General features: G+C 44.9%; 1 protein-coding gene across 2 annotated transcripts in view; it reads right to left on the bottom strand.

Annotated features, from left to right (window-relative positions):
• Positions 1–2,135: 2,135 nt before the first annotated feature.
• Positions 2,136–12,736, bottom strand: part of Fam171a1 (family with sequence similarity 171 member A1) — a 116,972-nt gene continuing 106,371 nt past the window's right edge. For both annotated transcript variants that reach the window (XM_038333616.1, XM_038333615.1), the window contains exons 6-8: positions 9,295–9,411; positions 6,307–6,421; positions 2,136–5,039 (exon numbers count right to left, since the gene is read on the bottom strand). In XM_038333616.1, the coding sequence (XP_038189544.1) occupies positions 3,350–5,039; positions 6,307–6,421; positions 9,295–9,411 (1,922 nt within the window). In that variant the 3' untranslated portion in view covers positions 2,136–3,349. The remainder of the gene's footprint in view (positions 5,040–6,306; positions 6,422–9,294; positions 9,412–12,736) is intronic.

Below are 12,736 nucleotides of genomic sequence, written 5' to 3'. Positions count from 1 at the left end.
AAGATACCACTCCATCACTGCGATTAAGAGAGGCACTGGCCTGCAACTTCATCTCGATCATTAGTTCAAGAATATAACAATGTTCATGTCAGAGTGTCCATGTCAATGACATGGGTTGGCTAAGATAAGGGCAGATTCAAGTGTCAAAGAATTGACAATAGATTAGTCTGTACTTTATTATTAAGAACATCTGTAACCTCAGTTTCTTCCTAGAGAGATGTCTGTATAAGCAATACAACTGCTCTCAGTTAAGTGACTTTTATTTCTTTTCCCACCAAGCCCCCATTCAGCTAGTTAGGTGTAAAACAAAGAGGAATAATATAAAACTGTCCCCCAAATCTCAAGCCAACCTCATTGTTGTCCATAGTACTTAGAGGAATAACAGAAAAGTGTCCCCCAAATCTCAAACAGGCCTCATTGTTGTCCATAGTACTTTTGTTTCCAGGAAGGAACATCATGGACCACCTCCGTCTTCTTTCATTTCCCTCCTTACCTGGAAGACAGAACTAGGGTTGTTTCCCACCTTCCCACAATCCACCCCAAGAGCCAAATGTCTGAGCTGGCCTTGCTCTTTTCCAGAGAGACGAGAACTGACCACTAGGTGGCATGAGCAAGGTGCCTTTCATGGCTTTGGTTGTCTGGAAACTGATGTGAAGTATTGTGACATATTTCACAGTCGTGGCCCTCCCCAGGCCAGGGGGAAGATAAATGAATTGTTTAAAGACTGCAGTCATGCTGCTCTGAGTAGAGGATTCCAGAGGCCATCAGTGCTGGCATTCTGAGATAAAATTACATCGACGTCTGGACCCCACTGTGGACAGCTCTGATAGGAAATGAAGGTCTCTTTGGCAGAAGCAGTTTCCCTTTGGCCAGCCCAGGTGTGCTGTGACACCTGCTACGGCTCAATATTTCCACCATTGAATCTCAACCCACTGAGTCGTGTGTCACCAAAGGAGGACTTGAGAGCAGCCCTCACTGCCCCCAGATCTTCCTGTTGGCTCTCCATACCAGAGTGAACAGCTGGTATGTTACAAGCTTTCCACGGGTAATGTGTATGGTACATGCTTTCCAGAGGTTACGTGTTAAGCAAAGCTCTTCTGGAAACAGACACACAAGTGTGTAATTTCACTGGCAGCAGGCACAAGCAGAGCTGCAAAGGGCTGGGAACCAGTGGCAGCGGGGGACCTCCCAGCCTCTTCCCTCCCACTCCCATGGCTTATGTCTGGCTTTGGGTTCTCCTTCTAGGGGGTCTTAACAAAGTCGCCCCCTGTGGGTGGCCGTGTTTACTACAGGAGCCCTACCTGCCTCACGTCACTGATTTCAGCCACTGTCTCCTCTTCATTCAGCTGTGCAACTGTCAGGACCGTCTCAACTATTTTCTCCTTTTAAAGTAAAATGTTAAAGCAAAACTTCACCTGAGAATTCAGACAATAAAACTTAGTGCCATTAGCTTTATACTGATGTGGAATTTACAAATGAAGATTTGGTATGAAAGTTGTTCACAGCAAACACAGCTGCCTTGATTTATTTCTACCAAATTTTCTCACGTTCTGACATCATATCCACTAATAGCTTTCTTTGAGATAGGGCTGGCCTTGAACTTCTTATGTATCTGAGAATGACCCTGAATGGCTGCCTCCACCTCTCTCATACAGTGTGTTGGTATTAGAAGGGTTTACTATCCCTGTCCTTGATTTTACACGGTACTGGTATGGAACCTAGGACTTCACATGGGCCAGGCCAGCACATTACCAACTAAGCTACATCCTCAGCCCTCCGTTAATAATTTTGATGAACAGCATCATATATCTGGGATATCTTTTGGCTATTTTAACAAAACCTTCCTGAAACTGTTGCAAGACAAATTGATCTTCAACATAAAAAAGAGGTTCCTCACAGAATGCAGATCTCTCTCATCAACTGAAACATTACTGGGATGATGTCGTGTGTTCTTGAGTGACAAAGGTGGCTTTTAAAAAAAACCCTAGCCCTAATTCCTCGGTGTTTATTAGCCCCCCCCAAAACTGAAGTCTTTCAAGGAATAAATAGCAAAGTGCTATTGATAATTTCCCAACAGACAATGGCTCAGAATGAATCAGAATGAACAAAGATTTTTTTCTGTCTTCCAAGTTTATTTTGAATTTTCATTTTGGGACAACCAAGCAGCTCTTGAAGGAGAATGCACAGAAGAGTCCTTCTGGCACTTTTGGATAGCACATAAGAGTGTTTGTGAATAGTCACATTCAATCCCCTTGCTCAGCCCATACTCTCATCTTTGGTGAGCAAGATGGGCACACAGGATTCCAGAGTTAATACATAACCCTATATACAAACAGCCAGTGGAACCAAAATGGTGGCTAGCGGCCAAAGGGATGGACTAGGAAAGGGCATCTCTATAGTGTCCTCTAGTCTACCTTAGCTAACAGAACCCACATTACACATGATAACTAGAGAGTATACTGTGTTGAAGGATGATGCTGAGCACGAATGGCACTTGGCAGCATGCAGTTCAAAGAAAAAGGGTATCATTTAGTAACCTTATATAAAACCCAGGCAGTTCAATTAAAAGGGGTAAGAAAAAACATAAAACTGAGGGACTGTCTGTTTTCACTGTAAAAAAGGCACTTGGAGTTAATGGGACCAGAATTGAAGGACTCTTAGCTGATAAAAATTTCAGTACAATTTCATTAAAAGGCTTAGATAAGAGACGACACGCAGGAGTTCCTGAAGAGAGACACTGAAAATCAACCACAGAGAAGCAGAACAGATCAAAACAAGGAAACAAAGACTTTACAACTGAATTTGAATTGTATTTTAAAGGAAAGAAAGCACCCCTCCCCTATGTAAAAAAGAGAGAGAAGCCTAAAGAAAGCGAAGTGTAAGCAAAGGAACGACAGCGGAGCAGCAATGCATAGCTTTTCTTAGCGATAATGCCGACCTCGGGAAACCACCCCGCCTCCCAGGCAGAGCTTCACAGTAGCATTATCGTGGTAGAATGCAGGGGTCAAAGAATGCAAAGAGAGTGTCCTCTGTTTCCAGAATCGGAGGGAGAACTGAGGTGATCCTTGGAGCACAGCAACCACATGTGGTTTGTCAGCATCCCTACTGGGACAAGTCAGGTCCATGGAATGCCATACAGGTTTCCCAGCCACCTCCCTGGAGGGGCAGCATGCCAGTCATCCTTTATTCTGAGTCATAACCTTACTTTCTTTCTGCCACCGGCACAGTCATGCCAATGCATCTACTTCCATGGTTTTCATTCCTCAGCTTCTCTGCACACAGGTATGCACGTCCATAAGAACGGATATTTGGCAATTTTAAATTCCACATTTAGGGACTCGTTGATGGCTCATTTGATGTTAAACGCCATCAGGGGTCTCTCCTCTCGTTTTTGCCAGGGGCTTTTCTTATCTTCTCCTTGGTCATCGTCATCATCATCATCTTCATCTTCATCATTGGCGGATCTGCTCTGGTTGGGACTGGCTAACGACTCCAGGGGAACGTCGGAAGTTCGTTTGGTCGTCTCCTCCTGCAGGCTGGGCAGCTGTCCCCCACTCCTTCGACCCGACCCTTCCAACAAGCATCGCAGAGCAGTGTCCTCAGGGGTGCAGACTGTGGTTCCACACTCACTGCTGCTCTGGTCCATGTCGTCCAGATACACGAGCTGCGTGTACGCAGTGCTATCGTGCGCTCTGGGTTCTTTCTGCTGGTGCTCCTGTACAGGTGGGTGGCTCTGCTGGAGAGACAAAGGCTCTCCCCTTCCCTTCCGGGCAGATTTTGGTTCATTCATATCCACGCCAGAGTCCAAACTGGCATCATTGCTTCCATTCCTTCCAGCTCTTTGGAGATCAATGTACGAATGTCTAACATGAGCATTGGACCGTCCATCTAGGGAGACAAACCACGCCCGAGGGTGTGGAAGTGGCTTCCCACCTCCGAGTTCCATCAGCGCCTTTTCAGTCAGCAGCTGTACCTCACTGTTCATTTGAGCCAAAGCTGCATCATTCAGGGATGCTGGGATGGACAGAGACTCTGACATCGATGCATTCTGAGAGCCCCATTCCCGTGTACCAGCATCCTGTAGGTGCTGCTGAGAGACGGCCTGGGAAGACAAGGGTTGGCCCTGCATCTGAGAGGAGGGGTGTGGGAAGATCCCCGCATGGGGGTTGGACAGCTCAGCCTGCAGCCTTCCTATTTCCAGCTGCTGGTCAGTGGGGACCACCAGAGGCTGGCTCACATAGGAATGGTCCCCTGGAAGTTTCATATAGTGAGCTGGGATGACCAAGGCAGGCAACACTTTCCTGTAAACGCTGTCATTTACCTGGTCCACGGAACTACAGCAGATCAACTGGCCTGGCCTCGGGAAAGAAGTTGGTCTCTCCAGGTGATCGACAGATCGAGACATCATACATTCAGTAGGTCTGCGGTCCAGCAGTTGCTCTTTTTCAGGGGATGAAGGTGCGGGGTACATGTGTTCCTGAATGGTGAGTTTGCTTCCTGCCAACGCCAGGCCTTCTTGATCTTGCTTTTCAAATAAAGTCTGGGAAAGCATAGCATTATAACTGCCCCTGTAGTCATCGTTGCCAGGGGGCTCGTAGCCTTCTCGTTCCATAGACTTCCTTGCCTTTAAGGGAAAAATCTCCACGGATTTATGGTACTCTTTCCCCAACGTCCCACTCGGTGTCAGATTATCAAAGGAAGCTTGGCTTTTATCCTCTTCTTTGTGGGACAGAAGCTCCTCCCGGGAGCTAAATTCCTGTGAGGTACTATAGGAGAGCTTCAGCATGGGTGTGTGCAGGTCCCCCTCGCCATTGGGGGACATCATTTCTAAGTGCACCCCGCCCATCAGTTCCTTTGTCCCTGGGGCCTCTGGGCGGCTATGGCTGGAGACGGAGAGAGGCCCAGGATAGTCTGATGCTCGGTGAGAGAAGAGCAAGTTGATGTGAGACATGGATGTGGACTGATCCCTCTTGGAGCTCTCCAGGGCAGGGGGAAGCTGCAGTTTTCTGTGGTGCTGTCGGGGTTTCAAGCACTTCCTCCTGCAACCAAACAGGTGACACAAGAGCAAAAGTGAGAGACTCGTGATGGCAAAGTTTCAGGGAAGATCCTAAGTCAATCAATCTCCACAAGGAAAAACAACAATTTCTAAGCACCCAAAGCCCCCTCAGTCCATACCCACAAGTTATCTATCCACTGGGGAGCATCTAGGACTCAGCAATACACATTCTCTCTAGGGTAACAGATAAAGCATCAAAATAAGAATAACTGTGCTTTGATCTTGAGAGTTTCAAGTCTTAGTGAGCGTTGAGGAATAGTATGAATAAATCGTGTAACAGCTGCCAAGCTTTTTTCTTTTTTGGTGTGTGTTTGTGCAGGGTTGCATGTGTGTGCGTGCGTGCATGCGTGCGTGTGTGCGTGCGTGTGTGTGTGTGTGTGTGTGTGTGTATGTGTGTGTGCAGAGAAGCCAGAGATCAACTTTGAGTATTGTTCCTCAAGCTCTATCTACCTTATTATTTCAGACAGGCTCTCTCATTTAACCTGGATCTCATCAAGTAGGCTAGTTTGGCTAGTTGGTGAACCTCAGGGACACACACTGTTTCTGTCTCCCCAGTGCTGGGTTTATGTCACAGGCCACCACACCAGGCTTTTGTATGTGGCTTCTGAAACTCCAATTTATGTTCTCATGCTTGTACAGCAAATACTTTACTGAGCTATTTCCCAAGCCCTTGTTAAACATCGTGTGTGTGTGTGTGTGTGTGTGTGTGTGTGTGTGTGTGTGTTGCATATGTGTAGGATGGAGGATGTTAAGTGTTCTCTGTCATTGTCCACCTTATTCTAGAATCTCTCAAAGAATCCGGAGTGAGGCTGGCAGCCAACAAGCCTTCCTGTCTTAGTCCCCTATGGCACTAGGAATACAGACTGGTGTGAGTGTAGCTACATTCATCTTTTTACATGGGTGCTAGGGATCTGAACTCAGGGCCCCATGCTTGCACAAAAAGAGCCTTACTCACTGAGGCATCTCCCAACCCCTAAGATCTTATGACTCTCTTAGCATTATCTGAACATACCCTAAATGTTTACATTATCACATAACCTGTTGGCTCTTTGCAACTTAGATTACATGTTTGAGTGCTAAGTGATCTTTCATGAGAAAACCTAGCATGGTTGGGGAGGGGGGAGAAGAAGAGGAAAGAGGAGGAGGAAGAGGAAGAAGAAGAAAAAGAAAAAGAAGAAAGACTTCCAAATACCAATTGCACAAGAAATTATACATTAAACAAAAATATTGCCAAAATGGTAACACTTTACCTGCAATAATATAAAAGGAGACACAGCAAAACCAAAAGAATGAAAGCCATTCCTCCTAAAATGGCCAAAAGAAACACCGTGTGATACGTGGTGATGTCTTGTGTCACAACGGGACCTAGAAGGTCAGAAAACCTCATTTTAGAGCTTTGAATTCCTTCAAATAAGAATAGCGATAATAAGTTGAGAATATAATGACTTTTTAAAAAGCCTCCTGCCTAAGGGTCAGAGCAGTGACCAGGCAGAGGCACCCCTTGGACTATGCACTTGAGGCACCACCCCTCTTGTCTGTGATGACCACCAGCACTCCAGTGGCCCGCAGCCCCGATGCTCAAGGATGAAATGCTCTTATTTCCTACTTAGTGGAGAAGCGAGCCTCTCTCAGCAGCATGCTCAGCATTCTAAATACATGATCTTTTAATAAAGGAAAATGAATATAGGATAAACCATGGAGTAGATTCTCATTTAAGAGATGAACCAAGTATCTGGGGACTTTACAAGGTAGGAGAAAATGGCAACGATTTCATTCTCACTTTTCCTGGGTAATTATTACCTCTTTGCCTGAATGAATCACTTTAAATATATAATATAAATTTACAGTGACATTAAAAAGTCATGTGTGACCAAGATGCTTTCCCATTTAAAACAGTCATCCACATCATCTTTTTTGTTTATTTATTTATTTTAACAAGGCTAAGCTTTCATGCCCATAGTCCTCTTCAGCACTGAAAGATAAGATTCCAAGAAACATACAACAACAAATTTTAATTTACATTGTAAAGAACCCCAAGGGGCATATGTAAGTTATGTTCTTGATGTTCAAGGGTAATCTAAATCTGTCTCATAATTTTAGGAGTAATATAAAGCTGTTAAGTCACAATGGACTGATGACAAAACCTCTGGATGACAATTCTTAGGCACTTATTCTTGTCCTGTGTTCTGCAGTGCACAGAAGGGATGCAGTGGCTTCATATTATTTATAATTAAGCACACATTTGCTTTATTAAAAAATTTCTTTTTGACATTCAATGAACAGATTTTTCAGAAATATTTTTAAGGAGACAAATTCTCATTTCCTCCCCTTCTCCCCTGTTTTCCCTCTGTCTCCTTTCCTATAAGGTTTCACTATAAACCCTGCCTGGCCTGGCTGGCCTTGAACTTTCAGTGCTTCTGCCTCTGCCCTACTTGTGCGTGAATGACAGGAGCTTGTGTAAGAACTCCTCGCTCAAATCTTCCCAATGACAAGTGAATCCAAGGAAGTTAACCAGGTTTTAGAATCAGTGATATTTCCTGAGTCCAGAAGAGAACGAAATCCTCCCTGAAATATGCACAGCTCGTGGGGTGGGAAAGTGGCCTGAATGACGCCACACTACCTTGACTGTTCCCAGGGCATTTTAACACACAAGCAACATTCGAAGACATCGGATTTGATCCTTCATATAGAAAAAAAGAGAAGAGAAGGGTGTGTGTGGTGGGGGACAACTTTGGGCATATAAAACAAAACCATTCTCGAGGAACTAAACTTTGGTTTGTTAAGCACTCATAATGTAATTATTTTAGCCTCTGCCAAAAGAAATCTTCATAAAACTCACAGCTAGACTTCAGTTCCCATTTAAGCACAGAACTAAAGAAGGAAACCCTAGTTGTTGTTTTCTTGGTTTGGGGCTCAGGGAGGCACAGCACCACTGCAGTGTATCTTAATAAAAGCGATGGTGGTGACGTTACCCACGTATGCATCCCCATCCTCACACCAGAGACTGGGTTGGGGTTGCTTTTCACAGCTCTGAGCTGCTGCTTTCACTGCGTAGAAATGCCTGGAGATTTGTGTTGAGCAGCCCTTGCTTTCTTCTTTATAATAGCATATATTAATATTAATCTGCTGCATGGGGGGAAAATTGACAGCCACGGTTGTTTGAAATCTATCTTTAAAAAAGGTTCACTTTAATACCTGGACTTTGTGGCTGTTACTCTGGTACCCAACGCATTTCTTTTCCTTAGTTTACTTTTTGAGTCTTCACATTAGGGAAACGGGGTGTTTCCGTCCCAGGCTCCTGCTGGCTATGCTGTGAGAACAGTTACCTCTGAGGAAAGCTCTCAGGAGTGTATATTTTCTCCGATGGGAACGTGGTGTCTGTGTGAAAGGTTTTCCAACACCTGCCTCTACACTCTTATTTTCTTGGTTCAATATTAGTTCCATTGCTAACATGTTTTGAGTTTTCATTTGGGAATGCACTGAAGGTGATCACAAGCTTGTCTTTAACCTACCTCAATCTCGTCTAGAACTGCATGTGTTTTAACATGTGTTAGAAACAACACAAAACAAGAACCAAGGTGTACTCTGAGCATAAACATTGCTGAGGAAAGCGGAGTTTCAACCCAGGTGGCATGGCTTTTAAAGGCAGCTATGGGAGCTATCCCTAGAAAGAATTCTTACGAGAAGCACATTATTCTGAGAGACCACTGGGATTATGCTAAGTATATATACATATATGTATACATATACATACGCACATGTATATGTCATGTCCTAAATAGGAGTCAATCTACATATCCTGAGGAGATCATTCTTTTGAACACTGGGCAGATGGCTTGTATTTAAGGTGTTCAGAAATGCTAACCCAAGCATTTGCCTCAAGAAGTCCCCAGGAGCGGCTTCTTGCTGAGTGCTTGGCCTCAAGTTACACACACACAAAGGCTACAGTTGTTTCAGGCATTAGGAGGAGGTCACACCCTGTACATTTTCATTTAAGAATCCCCTATGGCAGCTGGCCGAGCCAAACGGGACTGGGGGTGGGACCATTTCCACGCATTGTGTCTGACCTCCATGGGAAAGTTCCATCTACTACTCCCACCCCACAGAATAGCCTTTCTCTATCATTTGATGTTTTAAAATATGATACGAACTGCCCATTGAAGTTATTTTTAAATGAATACTGATCCTGGACCCCCAAAAAACCCCACTGATCACTGCAACTGTTGACTTTGTATTACCTGGGATAGGAGGAGACATAGCTGCCACCCAGTACCCCAACTGGGGAGCAATGTATGTCCACGTAAGCTGGCTGCCTTCCTGGTGCACAAGGCCGAGACCACTCTTTAGCCACGTTCCTGTGGGATTCAGAAAAGAAATTCAGCAGGGCACTTGGGAAACTCCTATTGCAGGCATAAATGTTTATAAAAGTCACTTGAAATGCCACATTAACAACTCGCTGGATAGCCAAGACCAGTGGTTCTCAAACCTGCAGGTCACGATGCCCATAGGAGCTGCATATCAGTTATTCTGCATATCAGATATTGACAGTACACTTCATAACAGTAGAAAAATATAATTATGAAGTAGGAACAAAATAATTTTATGGTTGGGGGTCACAGCAATATGAGGAACTGTATAAAAGGGTCACAGCATTAGGAAGGTTGAGGATGACTAACCTAGATAGTCACATTGTCACCTGAAGATCGTACACAAGTCTCTGTAGAAAGTCTTTGTAACTCTCCTTCAGAGAAAGGTGAACAGTTTTTTTTTTTTGTCTTATCAACTAAATGAGTTTCAGCCGCTTTATCAACCCTTACTCTTTCCAAACACAGAAAATCTGGGCAGAAGCCGCTGCGGTTCAGAAATATCACAGAACAAGGACACTGTGTGCTAGGGGCGGGTAGAGGTGGGAAAGGAGGGCCCAGAGCTGTTTATCGTATTTACATTCAAGCAAATAAACACAGTTCTTATCCCCACTTAAGGCTATGTTTCAATTATTTAGAAAAGATTTATTTATTACTCTCTTATCTATGTTGGGAGTGCCAGGGATGCTAGGTAATTACTCCACCGCTGAATCACAACCCCAGCCCTAAATTTAAAAACATCTATTCATCAATGCCACCTTTGCATACTCTGAGTAAGTCCGGTGCAGGCAACAACTTTAAAAAGGAAAATCAGCTATGTAGTAGCTTCCTACAGTATATAGGTTCCATTCACTGTCTGTAACTCTCACAACAACTCCATACCATACGATTTCATTTCCTTTTATGGAGATGCGGAGATTGAAGCCTGGGTGCTGGGAGCATAGCTCAAAGGGATCTGGGTCTGGCTGACTCCAAGGCTGGGGCTATTTCTTCTGCTCTATCATGCACCATTCCCATAGACCTTCCTAGAGAATGATGACATTGCTCCTCCCTAAAGCTTGCAGGCGAAGGCTCACTGATAGCAATAAACTCATTCTACGCCTCTGGGCTCTTTCCTAGCCCAAATGGCAACAGTGCTCACTCCCTGCAGGAACCTTAGATTGAGGCCTTTGATGGCCACTGTAGGCAGAAGGTAAGAGTAAGTAGCAGCCATCTCAGTCCTCTCAAGGCTTGCATATCTCTCCTGAACCAACATGGTGCCATGGGCTGTACACACAGGGATCCTTCTGAGCCCTCCCCACTCCTACAATCATGGACCACCTGAAACCACCACACGGTCGATCCCAGAGTACTATAGGCCTCATTGAATCAAGTGTGCCAAATATTTTACCCTATGCCCTCAAATTACAGGTTCACATATTACTAAGGCAAAAGTAGATTTTCCATGCTAAAGGAAGAAACAAAACAAAACAAAGCAATACTTGGGCTGCTTCTAGGCACTATTAGTTGCTATGGCAACACTCAAATGGAGAGGGTGGAAAGGTGCCTGGTGATGCTTCCCACTTCATACCCCCGCTCTTCGGCACAGCAGCAACACAAGGCAGCAAGGCAGGGCAAGCCAGGCATAGGAAGAGTTCTGCATTCGCGACCTTCAAATGCAACAGGATAAATCATGGCTGGAGGTGATTTTGGTTCAAGTTAGAGCACGATATAAGCTAACAGGTTTCTAAAACTAGTGTGAAGCCATAGATGCTCAGTTTAGACTCATTGCCTGGATCATGAATCAGGCCAGCTCAGAGATCACTTAGCCTCAGAGAGAACCAGTAGTCCTGCATGGCTTCTAGGGAAATAGAAACAGAAGACACTGAATATAGTCAAGAGAAGGGTTTCTCTGCTAGGCAAGCAAGTTTCCCCAGAAGAAAAGAATGGAAATTTTCAGCTGCTTCCATCACCCCCTCATCCTCTTCTTCTGCCATAACTCACACGCCTTACCCACTCCCACGCAAGTGCTTCTCCTCCAGCACAGCACGCAGCATCTCTGGATGAGCCAGGATGCAGCCATGCATTCTTTGGTTTGCACTTTCCCAAGATTAGATGTTTGAGTCATTGCTGTTCAGATGGGGTGGGTACTAAATGGGATCCAGCAGGCAAGAGCTGGAAGCTGAGTCCTAAAGCCTGTTCATTCATAAACAAACACCAATTCTGCCTGAGTTGCCTTTTACAATACAAGAAAATCAACCAAAACGAACTTGAAGAATCCCTCTGAGTTACATTTGAGGCCATCCAAGTAGACGGAGGTATTATCAACACCCCACACCCATATCTACTGCCCCGCTCACTGGTCCCTGTTCCAGCTTGGAAGATTCAGCCTGATGGTGACAGTGCTGGTGCCAGCCGCATACAGAAAGGCCATCTGCTAAAGATATAACAAAGTTCTTTGGAAGAACATCAAGAGAATAGTGTCACCTGGAGTAGGGCTTCTCAGTAAGGATAACAGATGAGGAGGGAGCCAGGACAGAGAAGACGGCACCCACGGAAGGAACAGCATGCAGAAGCATGAAACAGTGGACCAAGTGAAGAACAGACAGGTTCAAGATGAACAGGAGATGTCAGATGGGCCAAGGCCGGGAAGAAACTTTGCATTTGCCTGCACAGACCTTGAAATAAATACCATTAACAACGGGAAGCTATGGGAACCTGTAAACAAAGGCCAATTATGGTCCTGTGCCCTCTGCTTAGTCCCTGCCTAGCTGGTCCTTATGACTGACTGCCATTGTAGTTATAACTCATAGAGTTTCCCTCTGTTCTAAAAGATGCAAATCTGAGGTTGAGGAGAACTCGCACATCTGCATATTCTACATCTCTTCATTCCTAGGAAAAGCATTTACTGTATCATAATTTTCCCAAGGCAAATGTTGTAGACGTGCTGTTTTAATTCTGATCTCCAATAGATTACCAGCTCTGAGAATGCGGACCTATGTGTTTTCTATCTTCTGTCTTCTGCTACGTGCCTTCAAATATCTACAAAGCAGGAACTCCACACTGAGTGGGACCTAGAGACACAATCCAAAAAATAGCATTCGTCTCCCTCTGAAGAAGGCTGGGCGTGGTCGACAGGAAAGCTATCGTAGCAGGAGTGTGACTAACGTGGCAGGGAACACAGCCAGCCATGGAAGAGTCGTTCAGTTGGGCGTGCTTTCTATCAAATGCACACACAGACAGCGACAAAGGTGTGATGCTGCTGTGGGATTCGATCGTGCTGTTACTAGCAAGAGGATTTTCCAAGTTTTTGTTTTTTGTGTGTGTGTGAGGGAAG

Source organism: Arvicola amphibius, chromosome 6, assembly GCF_903992535.2.
Source record: "Arvicola amphibius chromosome 6, mArvAmp1.2, whole genome shotgun sequence".
NCBI classification, from domain to species: Eukaryota; Metazoa; Chordata; class Mammalia; order Rodentia; family Cricetidae; genus Arvicola; species Arvicola amphibius.
Note: the sequence above shows the minus strand (reverse complement) of the source record. Positions and strands in the feature narration are given on the sequence as shown.